This window comes from Hypanus sabinus, chromosome 15 (assembly GCF_030144855.1).
Source record: "Hypanus sabinus isolate sHypSab1 chromosome 15, sHypSab1.hap1, whole genome shotgun sequence".
Taxonomy (NCBI): Eukaryota; Metazoa; Chordata; class Chondrichthyes; order Myliobatiformes; family Dasyatidae; genus Hypanus; species Hypanus sabinus.
Genome location: NC_082720.1, coordinates 60,970,979 through 60,985,075, shown reverse-complemented (window position 1 = coordinate 60,985,075; position 14,097 = coordinate 60,970,979). Strand labels below are relative to the sequence as shown.

Genomic DNA, 14,097 nt, shown 5'->3' with positions numbered 1-14,097 from the left:
CTGATAACTTGCTGATTTAAGTTATGCAAGTGAGTGAGTGCTGAGTGAAAAGTTGATGAAAATATAGAGTAATAAATTAATAGTATTAATGTAGAATTGTCATTCATGGGTAGTTGATTATCTGTGTAGATGTTAGTCTGGAAGGCTGGTATTAGTGGGATATCGCTCTTGACCATCTTGCACTCTCTAGGGCTGACATATCCTTGCTGAAATATGCTGACAAGAACTGTGTATAGTACACCAACCGTGTCCTGACCAGTGTTTTATGTAGTTCTTGCATGACCTCCCTGCTTTTGAATTCAACTCTTAAGGCCAATCATGGAAAACATCCAATACATTTTCTCAACCATCTTATCTACCTGTCTGACCTTCAGGGATCTGTGGAGAGGAGAGGAGGAAATAGTTGTGATGTTAAAAAGAATGACTGAGCAGGAGCTGAAATATAATGCCATTCAACTGGCAAGAGTTCATTTCAATACCACTCTACGTGATGTACATTTCTTCTTAGTGACCGATGAGATGGATATAAGGCAGCATTACTGGAGGTTTGGTCAATTTGCCAGTTCAGTAGGTATGATTTCCAATAGCTATCTATACAATTTTGTGTCTGCTTCTTGGTAAAGTAGCCAGCATAATCAAAGTCCTTATCCAGCCCAGACATACCGTCTTCTCTCTTCCATAAATCTGAAAGCACATGCCACCAGGCTCAAAGACAACTTCTATCCCACAGACCAAAGGGCACAGGTGCAAAATTAGGCTATTCGGCCCATAGTTTCTGTACTTTACTCTGCATTCTGTTATTGTTTTACCTTGTACGATCACACTGCACAGTGTTAATGTTTGATTTGTATGAACAGTATGCAAGATAGACTTTTCACTGTGCTTTAGTACATATGACAATAATAAATCAATTCCATTTCCAATAGATCATGATCAGCAAAAAAATAGCAATCTGAGCATCCATTTGGGTAAACCAGACAGCACTATGAAGATCAAGTTTTTTGATTTCTCAACTGCCTTCAATACTATACAGCTTTCGTTTCTAGGAGAAAAGCTCCATTCAATACAGGTTGACACTTCCCTTGTATCCGAAATAATGGGCTACCTGAATGGCAGACCGCAGGAACAAAGGATGCTATGGAAAATACTGGTAATTCTAGACAATGTTTCTCATCCTCTGCATGCCACCTTGGCTGAGCAGAGGTGCACTTTTAGTAATTGACTAAGAGAAGCACTGCTCCAAAGAGCACTATACGAGGTCAATCTTAGCCTCAGCTATTAGGCTCTGTAATGAGTCAACCTATAGCCAAGGAAGTGATGACTCCCTCACGCTAGACCGTTTGAAGTAACTTATTTTTTATTCTTTCTTACTTCTCTTCTAATACTTGTATATCTGTGCACGTGTAATGCTACTGTGACACTGCTATATCCTGTGGGATCAATAAAGTATTTATCTATCTATCCAGAGATCACGCAAATGATAATAAAAATGATAAAATTCCATCATTGAGGACAACCCTCATCAAGAACATGCCATCTTCTCATTGCCACCATTAAGGAGGAAGTACAGGAGCTTGAAGACACAAACACATGTTTTACGAACAGTTTTCACTCCACCATCAATCAATCCAAATAAGCTACCTCACAATTTTTGGGTTTTTTGCTCTTTTTACACAACTTACTTAATTTAATTTTTCTTATACATATTGTAATATGTAGTTTTTTAAAAAAATTATTATATATTGCGACAAATGTCATGACATATACCAGTGTAATTAAACCTGATTCTGAAATGTGTGTTCAGTGGTGAAAGAATGGCTGCAGTATCTATGCTTTGCCACACGTAGCCCTCAGTGAGCATAAAAGCATTTCATATCACGGAATCAAAGACATTCATTGTGAAGAAGTATTCTTTTCAATCCTTTGGCTCCACGCCACCTGTAAAAGGACTACTTGATGGAGACACAAGAGACTGCAGATGCTAGAATCAGCAGAAACAAACAAGATACAGCAGGAACTCAGTGGGTCAGGCAGCCTCTGTGGAGGAATTAAGTCTATCTTCTCAAAGACAAATACTACCTGACTCCTGAGTTACCTCAGCATCTTGTTTGATACAGAGATTAACCCTGTTTTCCACTTTTATAATGAAAGTACCTGACCTGCTCACTGTTTAACACAGCACAGAAACCAGCCCTTCAACCCGTGAATCCTGTGCTGATCATGATGCTGAATTAAATTCAATCCCTTGGGACTGTACATGATTCAAATACCTCCATGCCCTGTGTATTTATGTGGTCATCGAGAAACTTCTTCAACACTGCAATTCTACCTCCTTCCACCGCGAGGCACTGACCACTCTTTGTGTTAAAAAAGCTTGGTTCTGCACATGTCCCTTCTCTTACCTCAAATTTAGGTCCCTCTGTTATTTGATATTTTGGGGGGGAAAGATTCAGACCATAGATCATAAGACACAGGAACAGAATTAGTCCATTTGGCCCATCGAGTCTGCTCTGCCATTCCATCATGGCTGATTTCTTATCTCTTTCAACCCTATTCTCCTGCCTTCTCCCATAGCCTTTGATAGCTTGACTAATCACGGAACCAGCAACCTCTGCTTTAAATATACCAAATGACTTGGCCTCCCAGCTGTTTGTGGCAGTGAATTCCACAGATTCACTACCCACTGGCTAGAGAAATTCCTCCTCATCTCTGTTCTAAATAGAAGTCCCTCTGTTCTGAGACTATCTATCTATAATTCTCATATTTTTATAAACTTCTATCAGGCCTCTGATGCTCCAGAGAAATCAGCCAAAATTTGTCTAACCACAATTTCATGTTCATGTCCTCCAATCGAGCTCACACCCTCTACTCAATATATAGCTCACTTTTTCCATCTGTACATCTTGAGGTCTATTGTACTCAGTATCACATTTCCCCAATTTTAAATAACTTATAACCATATAATCATATAACAATTACAGCATGGAAACAGGTCATCTCGGCCCTTCTAGTCCGTACTGACCGCTTACTCTCACCTAGTCCCACCAACCTACACTCAGCCTATAACCCTCCATTCCTTTCCTGTCCATATACCTATCCAATTTTACTTTAAATGACAATATCGAACCTGCCTCTACCACTTCTACTGGAAGCTCGTTCCACACAGCTACCACTCTCTGAGTAAAGAAATTCCCCCTCGTGTTACCCCTAAACTTTTGCCCCTTAACTCTCAACTCATGTCCTCTTGTTTGAATCTCCCCTACTCTCAATGGAAAAAGCCTTTCCACGTCAACTCTATCTATCCCCCCCCCCCATCATTTTAAATACCTCTATCAAGTCCCCCCTCAACCTTCTATGCTCCAAGCTTGTTCTTTCTTTCTGTTTCTGTAGGGACTGGTCATTGCTCAAGTTGAAGTTTATTGTCTTCTAAGTGTACACGTATGCAACCAAATGAAACAATGTTCCTCCAGACCACGGTGCACCCCAAAACATATGTCACACACAGCACATACTTGACCACAAATAAGTTAATAAAATATAATTAAAATTGCATGTAGTGAGCAACACAGGTTAGCAGTCAGCTCACTGTCCTAATGACAAGAGCTCGGTGTTGGCAGGTTGTTCATTAGTCTCACAGCCTGAGGGGAGAGGCTGCTAACCCATCTAGGAGCCCTAGTCCTGATGCCCCTGTACCTCCTTCCTGATGATAGTGGGTCAAAGAATGGTGGGATGGGTGGTAGGGATCCTGAACAAAGCTTCAGGCTGTTCATGTACCACACACTCCTGGTTCATTCGTTCATTTGTGCTGTTTCGTGTGACATGAACGATCATGGTCTTTCCGTGACCATAATTGTTCTTGGCTGACCAGCTAAGTGTCTCTAGTAATTCCTTTTCTCAATTCAGATTTCTAGTATCTTCATTTCGTTTTGAGATTTCCACTTTCTCATCTCTCTTTGATCAAAGAAATGCACTGGGGAGGTCAGATGCTCCTTGTCTGCCAGTCTGGAGGCCATAGTCACGGAAGCCTGTGCTGAGGCTGGAGGACAGTCTGAGTAGGAGGAATAAAAGAGGCTTGTTTTTCTGTTGTTGTGTTGTCATTGTTGTTTTGTGTTGTTCTGCTGAACATTGTGGAATGCTATGTTGATGCCAGAATGTGTGGCAACGTTGTTGTCGGCACATCCTTAGGTTGTGTTGCATTTCAGTGTACGTTTTGATGTGTATGTTTTAAATAAATTAAGCTGAATCTGAAAGAAGTTTCTTCTGAATTTCCCACTGGATTTCTTAATGACTTTCTTATATTAATGACATCCATGTTAGGCTCCCACCCACAAGTTGACACTCTCTGTCTCCACTTTATCTAAGACCCCTCATAATTTCAAACCTTTATCAGAACCTTCACCTGCCATCTTTTCTCAAGAGAAGAGATCCTGTCTCTTCTTCTCAGCCATATTTTTTTGGAGTCCAGATGAAGGGTCTCCATTATCCTTCATGGAAAGTCAACTCTGACTCCCCTTTTTGCTGACACCCGGTAAACCCACACAGCTTGCGCAGGAGATGAGGAGAGGTGAAATGGATAGGATGTTATTGAGCAGACCTTCATACTGATAAGAATTGCTCTGTCTGATATGATGAGAGTCTATAAGCTTATCTCCATGTTAATGCTTCAGGGGATCAGATCACTGCATGACTGCACTGCAAATACTGTGGTTTCTGAAACTTGTCCAAAAATCGGCAACTTAAAATTCAGCTTAAGTGACTGTTTTCGATGTTTGGGCTAGGCTATGTCATTTCTGTTTACAGAGGCACAGGAGACTGCAGATGTTGGAGTCTGGAGCGAAAAAAAAAACAATTAGCTGGAAGGACTCAGCATCTTGAGCCGAACCTGTGCAGCGGGAGGATTTGTCAATGATTTAGATCCTGATTCAGGGTTTCAGAGACCTTAGAACATAGAATTACAAGTCCTTTGGACCATGATATTGTCCCTACATTGATCAGTCTAACCTTAGAATTCCCAATCTTTTTGATGCCATGGAACCCCTACCATTAACTGAGGGGTCAGTGGAACATTTGATCTAACCCTTCCCTTCCACATTGCTCTCAATTTTTCTATCACCCATTGTGCTTAATGTTTCTGCCACTACCACCACCCTTTCCAACACATTCCATGCATCTACCTCTATCTGTATTAAGCCCTATGGTACCTTTGACATCCCCCCTATACTTTCCTCCAGTCATTTTAAGATTAGATTATGAGTGACACAGTGGTGTAGCAGTTAACGTGACGCTATTACACTTCAGGGCACGGGAGTTCAATCCCAGCAAACTCCGCACATCCTTCCCATGCAATGCGTTGCTCTCCTCCAGGAGCAGCAGTTTCCTCCCTCAGCCCAAAGACGTTCCGTGTAGGTTAATCGGTCATTTAAAATTGTCCTGTGATTAGGTTAGAATTAAATTGGGGATTTCTTGGTGTTGCAGTTCGAAGGGATGAAAGGGACTATTCCATGCTGTATCTCTAAATAGAAATAAAAAATACAATTACTGCCCCTGGGTATTGGCCATTTCCGTCCACTCAACAGCTACTTCAACCGTAAACATTGATAACACCTTGCCCCCACTGTTCAACCCACTTAGTTTCTCCAGCAGAGTCTGTTACTCATTATTGTTGATGTGGCTTTATGCTCCGATCAACACAGATGATCACACATGAATAAACTCTGCACTGCCACCAGTAAGAGAGTGGCTGAACGCGGTGAAATTAACACTGTCCAACATCATCCGGTTGAAAAAAGGATATGGCCACCTCAATACTCATTCTGTTACATTACTCTCTGTCTTTCATCTCCCTCTACCGTCCGCATCCTTTACACTACCCGTTCACTTTTGGGGTCACAGTAGCGCAGGGATGAGCGCAATGCTATTACAGCTGAAGGAGTTGGAGTTCCGTCTGTCACCATCTCTAAGGAGTCTGTACGTTCTTTGCATGGCTGTGTGATCTGGTTTCCTCCTACGGTCCACAGATGTACAGGTTTGTTGGTTGATTGGTCACTGTAAATTGTCCGATGGTTAGGGTACAGTTAAATAGGTGGGACACTGGTGTGTTGGGCCAGAACAGCCTGTTCCGCACTATTTCTCTAAATAAAATCAAACTTGCCTTTATTTCTTCTGGTGAATGGATAAATTGTTGCATTTACTGAGGCAGTGAAAACCTTTGTTTGCCAGGGCATCCTTTTCTTTACAATGCTGCAGTGAGGGAGTCCAAACAAAGGCAGTAACAGAATGCCCACAGAGAAAGTCAGGGCAGGCAGGTGATAAAGTGAAGTGCCACCACGGGTAGGTTATGAGGTCAAGAGGCACGGTTTTGGATTGGACTCGTCTGTCGAGGACTGCGATTTTTATAGTCCGTGTTCCTGGTTTTCAGTTACTCCTGATTTGCACGATTTTGATTGTGGAGGACCAGCTCAGTGGCCTGCCATCGACGAACAGCACAGCACCAAATTGAACTGAATGGAACTAAGCTGAACATTCCTAAACTGTTTCACGGTCTCAGCCATTTGATGTTTAATATTTTGTGTGTTAATAGCTCATTTTTTGCCACCTGAATGATTTGTCCTTTTATTTTGCACATTGGGCATTTGATGTTTTCTTTGAATGGAGTCCATTGTGTTTCCTTGTTTTGTGGCTGTCTGCAGGGAAGACTAATCTCAAGGTTGGGTACTGCATAGATACTTTGATAATAAATGTACTTGGAATCTTTGAACGTTCAATAATCTTACAGAGTGGGATAGAAGCTGTCCTTGAACCTAGTGCTATGTGCTTTCAGACTATTGTTTCTTCTGCCTGATGGGAGAGGATGGAATATAGAACATTTGGGGTGAGTAGGATTTTTAATTATGCTGGCTGGTGTACTGAGGGAGTGAGAAGTGTAGACAGTCTTTAGTGACCAGTGCTTTACCCTGAGAATGCACACGTCAATTCTGGCCTCTCAAGCCCGAGGTACAAGACTTATCATTGCCCATCCTAACAATCCATTACAGTGTTCCATAATTTTTGACATCCCTTCTCAACCTCTGGAGAATAAAGCCTATTTTTCCCCCTGTACTGAAGCACTCTGATCCTTCTAATTCATTTAATGCCTGTTTGTGGCTCCCAGGTACAAAGCAGTTAACACCAAGAACATTGATAGATGTATTCCCTTTCCAACCACAGCTCCAGGTGGTCAAGAGGCCAATTGGAGCTCTGCAACAACGGACTGTTCCCTGTTTCATTTCACTATAGATAACTATACAATAAAAATAACCCCATGGGCCAGTTTCTCATGTCACAATTTATTACCGCCTTCCCCAATGTCGATCCGGTGCTACATTAGGCGGCACTATCCCTAGGCTGAGAAAAATTACTGAGCAAGAACCGTTGCATTTCTGCCATGCCTTCAATATCCAGGGAATTTTATAGAATTTCACAGCATTCCAGCTCCTCCACGGACTCTGTATATATCTTTCATTCATCAGGAAGGCAGCCAGGATAATTGAAGACCGCTTCCATCCCAGACATTCTATCTTTGTGTAGAAAAATATAACAGCCTCAAAGCATATACCACCAAGCTCAAGAACAGCTTCTACCTCACCTTTATATTAAATAATCCCCTAGAAGGAAAAGTTAGACTCTTGACCTCACAGTCTGCCTCGTTGTGATCTGGCAGTTTATTGTTAACCCGTTCTGTTCCTTCTCTGTAGCTGTTGCACTTTATTCTGTTATTGTCCTACCTCAATGGTGGCGGGGTGGAGAGACATCTCTACCAAAGGAGGTGTAAGGTGCTCCTTCCCTCCGCTAGCCTGAAGTCACCCTTAGGAAAAGTGTAGCACAGATCAGGGTTACGTGAAACCATAGGAGTAGGTGGTGGATGGTCATATGGGCAGCTGGTGCATATCATAGGTTCTGGTTATGTGACCACTGACACCAGGCTGACAATCTCTGAAGAGTATAGATAATGGCTGGGGTCACCCGTCTTGTTAAGACACTGTCCAGAAGAAGGCAATGGCAAACCACTTCTACAGAAACAATTTACCAAGAACAATTGGTCATCGAAAGACCATGATCACCCATGTCAATGCAACTCGGCACATAATATTGATGATGAAACCTCAATAAACTGTGTAATAATCTTATTTGTATGAAGGGTATTCAAAGACAAGCTGTTCACTGTATCTTGGTACATGAGACAATAACAATTCTATCGAAGTCCAATTGATTCATGATGTGATTCATCATGGAAACAAGCTCTTCATCCCAACTCATCCATCGCAATCAAAGTACCTATCTGAGCTGAATCCTTTTGCCTGCATTTGACTTGTATCTCTCTGAAATCTCCCTATCCTTCTTCAAATATCTTTTAAACCAGGGATTCCCAAATAAATGTTGTAATTGTCCCTGCCTGTTTTGTTTGTAGGGTTGTCTGAGAAGCCTGGAGTTTAGGCCGCAAGGTCACCTGTCATGGTAACATCATCAGTGCGCAATTGAGTGCCGTTTCTGCTAAGTGCTCATGTATATATTGTTCCATCTCGTTGTTCTGATTGGCTGGCTGTCACTAGTCTCCACAGGGTCCCAGCCAACCAGAAAGCTGAGTGATGTCCAAGGGCCCATACCCCTTGTTAATGGTCATTGTGAATGTTGGTTTCTTGACTGTCCGCGGCTCACCCCTTGACCTCGATCCCTGCCTCTACCACCTCCTCTGCTAGCTCATTCTGTAGACTCACCCAACATTACATCCTTTCAACTCTTCCCTGAAACCCATGTCTTTCAGTTTCATACTACACTGGGAAAAGAGACTTTATCCTATCTATGCCCCTGATAATTTTATAAACCTCAGTAAGGTTACCACTGAGCATCTTGCACTCCAAGAGAAACAATCTCAGTCAATCCATCACTCCTTTTCACTCAAGCCCTCCAGTCTAGGCAGCATTCCCATGAAACTTTGCAGCACACTCTCAAACTTAGTGACATCAGAACTGCAGTATGGTGTCCAGAGCTGCACGTTGTTCTCCAACTGTAGCTGAACCATCAAGTTAAACAACTGTAACATGATGTCCCAACAACTGCGCTCAGTGCCACAGCTGATGAGGGTAAATAAACTGGATGCCTTCTTCACTAATCTACCTGTGTTGCCAATTTGCTACACTATTGTATGTCAGACTTCAAATGTAGTTTTTCATTGATTGTATTGTACTTCTTTGTTCTACTGTGAATGGCTGCAAGAAAATAAATCTCAGGTATGTATATGGTGACATATACATATACAGGACTGTGCAAAGGTGTTGGGCATACACACACACGTCAAAATTTCTGTTACTATGAATAGTAAAAGGCATAAAGTTAAAGATGACACATTTCTTTAATATTTTAAGCAAGAAAACTTCTTTATTTCCATCTTTTACAGTTTCAAAATAATAAAAAAGGAAAGTGGCCCGAAGCAAAAGTTTGGGCACCCTGCATGGCATTACTTAGTAACACCCCCTTTGAGCTTGTAAATGCTTTTTGTAGCCAGCTAAGAGTCTTTCAATTCTTGTTTGGTGGATTTTCGCCCATTCTTCCTTGCAAAAGGCTTCTAGTTCTGTGAGATTCTTGGGCCGTCTTGTATGCACTGCTCTTTTGAAGTCTATCCACAGATTCTCGATGGTGTTTAGGTCAGGGGACTGTGAGGGCCATGGTAAAACTTCAGCGGCCAAAAAGTTCTACTCAAAAGGTTCAAAGGAACATCTAAACAAGCCTGATGCATTTTGGAAACAAGTCCTGTGGACTGATGAAGTTAAAATATAACTGTTTGGCAGCAATGAGCAAAAGTATGTTTAGAGAAAAAAGGGTGCAGAATTTCATGAAAACAACCCCTCAGCAACTGTTAAGCATGGGGGTGGATCGATCATGCTTTGGGCTTGTGTTGCATGGGGAACATTTACTGGTAGAGGGAAGAATGAATTCAATTAAGTACCAGCAAATTCTGGAAGCAAACATCACACCGTCTGTAAAAAAGCCGAAGCTGGCTTCTACAACAGGATAATGAACCTAAACACACCTCAAAATCCACAATGGACTACTTCAAGGGGCGCAAGCTGAAGGTTTTGCCATGGCCCTCACAGTCCCCTGAATGAAACATCATTGAGAATCTGTGGATAGACTTCAAAAGAGCAGTGCATCCAAGATGGCCCAAGAATCTCACAGAACTAGAAGTCTTTTTCAAGGAAGAATGGGTAAAAATTCCCCAAACAAGAATTGAAAGACTCTTAGCTGGCTACAAAATGCATTTACAAGCTGTGATACTTGCCAAAGGGGCTGTTACTAAGTACTGATCATTCAGGGCGCCCAAATTTTTGCTTCAGGCCCTTTCCCTTTTTTGTTATTTTGGAACTGTAAAAGATGGACATAAAAAAGATTTCTTGCTTAAAATATTAAAGAAATGTGTCATCATTAACTTTATGCCTTTTGGAAATCAGTTCATCTTTTACTCACTTAGCTATTCACAGTAACGGAAATTTTGACCGGGGTGCCCAAACTTCTACATGCCTCTGTATATATATATATATATATATATATATATATATATAAAATAGGTAGGATGCCTAAGACTCCTGCACAGTACTGTAGTAATTTTATGTACGTATTGCACTGTACTGCTGACACAACAAATTTCATGGCATATGTGAGTGATGATAAACCTGATTCTGTGATGGGTCTCTGTTCTGGACTGAGAGTAGGAAGGAGGCAAGCAGAGGCAAATTATTGTTAGGAAAAGGAGAAGGGAGAGGAGAGGGAGCAGGAAGCACCAGAGAGACATTCTGTAATGATCAGTAAACCAATTGTTTTGAATCAAATTACCTTGCCTGGTGTATCAGGTCTGGGTGTGTCTGCACCCACGCCAGCCCCGTCACTGGCATTCCTTCTCTGCCACCAGTCCCCCACCCCTCCTGCAGTGCTCCAGCCTCACCATTCCCAACATCCTTTGCTCCCACCAGATTTACAGACTTTCCCTCCGCTCCATGTAACGCTCTCACCGGGCTCGTATACAAACTTGGCTTGATAGCGTAATCTGCTAACAGATGAGGAAAAACTTCTTCACACAGAGAGCGGTGAATCTGTGGAATTCTCTGCCACAGGAAACAGCTGAGGCCAGTTCATTGGCTATATTTAAGAGGAAGTTAGATATGGCCCTTGTGGCTAAAGGGATCAGGGGGTATGGAGAGAAAGCAGGTACAGGGTTTTGAGTTGGATGATCAGCCATGATCATACTGAATGGAAGTGCAGGTTCAAAGGGCCGAATGGCCTACTCCTGCACCTATTTTCTATGTTTCTATGTTATGTGACGCAGTGGTGAGATACATTTCAGGTCAATATGATTTTGCGTTCAACCAAACAGAAAAGTTGTAATGTTCCAATTAAAGGAACCTCAGTTTGAACAAATGCTGTGTAAATACTGCCCTACACAATTATTGTTTGACAGTATTAACTGATTTTACACTGCATAAAATTATAAAGTAAGTATCTTTAGCAATTTCAGCTTCATCAAACAGTTAATAGGAAAAAGAAAAGAAAGGGCACTAATAGTTAACCCAGTCCAATTTGCACATAGCTGTTGGAGATCATACTAGAGAAGTCGGGGGTGTATCTTACTCTCGCACTGGATCTGCGATCTGTGGAAAACACCTGCCACATTCTGAATTTCCTTTGGTTTCCATCTCAAACAGACTGGTTCTCTCTCAGGAGTAGGGCTATTCCCCCTTGGAGCTATTCATCTGCACAAAGCACGTCTTGAAGTGGGGACTCTCCATCTGATGGCATTCTGCGGTATCTCCCTTGTGCCCACTCCGCAGCTCCTGTCAAAAAGTCCCTGAACCAGGCTACTACCCTTCAGAAAACTCTTCCCCACTGCCCTCTGGAACCTTCTCTTTTATCCCACAATCCTGATTGGCTGATTCACATTCCTAAACTGGACAACATGTGTCCTTATCTTAGCCAAAGCCAAAACACACTTCCCAGCATGGCACACTGTTTTTACAGAAAATTGCTAATTTGAACTAGCATAGCAATGGAAATCTTAACCGGGGTATTACATTGACAAATACTGTACTGTGCCAAACTTTTCAGCATAAATATATAACTAAGGTGATTATGACTTTTGCACAGCACTTTATTTTGATAATAAATTTACTCTGAAGTTTGAACCTCCAGAGAACTATGGATTTGTACCCTGAATTTGCTGTTCAATAACACTCCCCAGGGCCCTACCATTCACTGTGCATACTGTGGCTTGGTTTAACCTCTCAAAATATTTCACCTCATACTTGTCTGTATTAAATTCCATCCGCTATTTCCTTGCCCACTGACCCTGAATGACCCAAATCCTGTTGCAAGTTTAGACAACCTTCTTTGCTCTTCATTATGCCACCATTTAGGCGTCATTTATCAAACTTACTAACCACAGCATCCACATTTCCTTTCAAATCATATATATATATATATATAAATGATGAGCAATAAAGTATCCATTAAAAATTGCTGTGTATACTGGCTTCCAATATGAAAAGCAACTCTTCAATACCAGCCTTCTACCACCAGGCCAATTTTTATATCCAAATTGCTATCTCCAGTGTTCTAAATACTGGGCCAACCTACCACATCAACTTCCTGGCTAAGGTACATGAAGCCAACATATACAAATCTGCCTTATCAATCATGTTTTGAACATAAAGATTAAACTTCTAAATTTGAGACATTAATGTACTGTGGCCAAACCAGATCAGGAATTGACACACGTTCATATTTCCTTAAGGAAGTGACTTGGCCCATCAAGTCTATACTGGCTGAGAGGGCAACCATACTGCCCACTATTTTTTATAACCAATTGTACAATACCAAGGGTTGCATGGTAGAGTAGCAGTTAGCACTGTCTGATCTGCAAGATCGGTGTTCAATCCCTGTCACTGTCTGTATGCAATTTGTACGATCTTCCAGTGAACATGTAGCTTTTTTCCAGCTGTTCCAGCTTCCTCCCAGATTCAAAAGAAATACATATGAGTTAGGGTTCATAAATGGTGGCCATGATATGTTGGCGCCAGAAGCATGGTGATACTTGCAGCCTTCCTCTAGCACATCTTGGACTGTGTTGGTCGTTGATGCAAACACTTCACTGCACTGTATGTTTTGATGTTTAGAAAAAAATGTGACAAATTAAGCCAATATTTATCTTTAAACCATTGTCCCTACATCCCAACAACTCAAACTACAAATAAATGTATTATCAAAGTACATGTATGTCACCATATCCAACTTTGAGATTCATATTCTTGTGAGCATTCATAGTAAATACAAAAGAAACATAATAAAATCAATGGAAAACCATACACGACAAACATTCACTGTGCAAATACAAAATAGGAAAAAATAATATTAATTTAAAAAAACAATAAATAACGAGAACACCAGTTGTAGAATCTGTAAACTGTAGTCCATGAGATGTGGACTCACCTTCCGCACAATTTACACTGGCTAATTAGCCTCCCAATGCAGATTTTGATAGGATGTGGGTGGAAACCAGAGCACCCAGAGGAAACCCATTCAGTCACACAGGGAGGACAAACGAACTCCACATGTACAGTACCTGAAGCCAGGACTGGATTGATGTTGATGGAGTTATGATGGAGCAACTCTTCTGAACCACACTGATCTCTCTTCTTGACTGCTTCACGGAAACAAACATGATCCTGTTATCAGTTTAGGCTTGTCCTTCCCTCTACAGATCATCAACAAATAAGCATTGGGTTCTTGGGTGGAGATATAGACTACCAGAAAAGCCCACTCATGAACCACCTTCTCCAAATAAGCAACAGACATTTATAAAGGAAAGGCATAAATAAGATCAAAAGTGTGTAGAGAAAATATACAGAGGATCTGAGTTATAGGGAAAGGCTGGATAGGTTAGGACTTCATTCCTGGAAAGTAGAAGACTGAGAGGTATACAAAATTCTGAGGGATCTAGATAGGGTGGGCCAGCCAGTGGCATCAGCACAGGACTTCAAGGTGGTTCTGAATTCGAATCCAGCCGGGTCCCAA

At 41.6% G+C, this 14,097-nt stretch overlaps 1 protein-coding gene across 4 annotated transcripts in view; it reads left to right on the top strand.

The window, feature by feature from the left end:
- LOC132405560 (protocadherin-1-like) overlaps positions 1–14,097 on the top strand; it is a 490,197-nt gene that overhangs the window by 437,365 nt on the left and 38,735 nt on the right. The window contains exon 4 of one of the 4 annotated variants that reach the window (XM_059990461.1): positions 6,821–6,871. The exons of the other annotated variants lie outside the window; for them this stretch is intronic. Within the exon in view, the coding sequence (XP_059846444.1) occupies positions 6,821–6,861 (41 nt within the window). The 3' untranslated portion in view covers positions 6,862–6,871. Of the gene's footprint in view, positions 1–6,820; positions 6,872–14,097 lie in introns of those variants that run through there. 4 annotated transcript variants of the gene reach the window in all.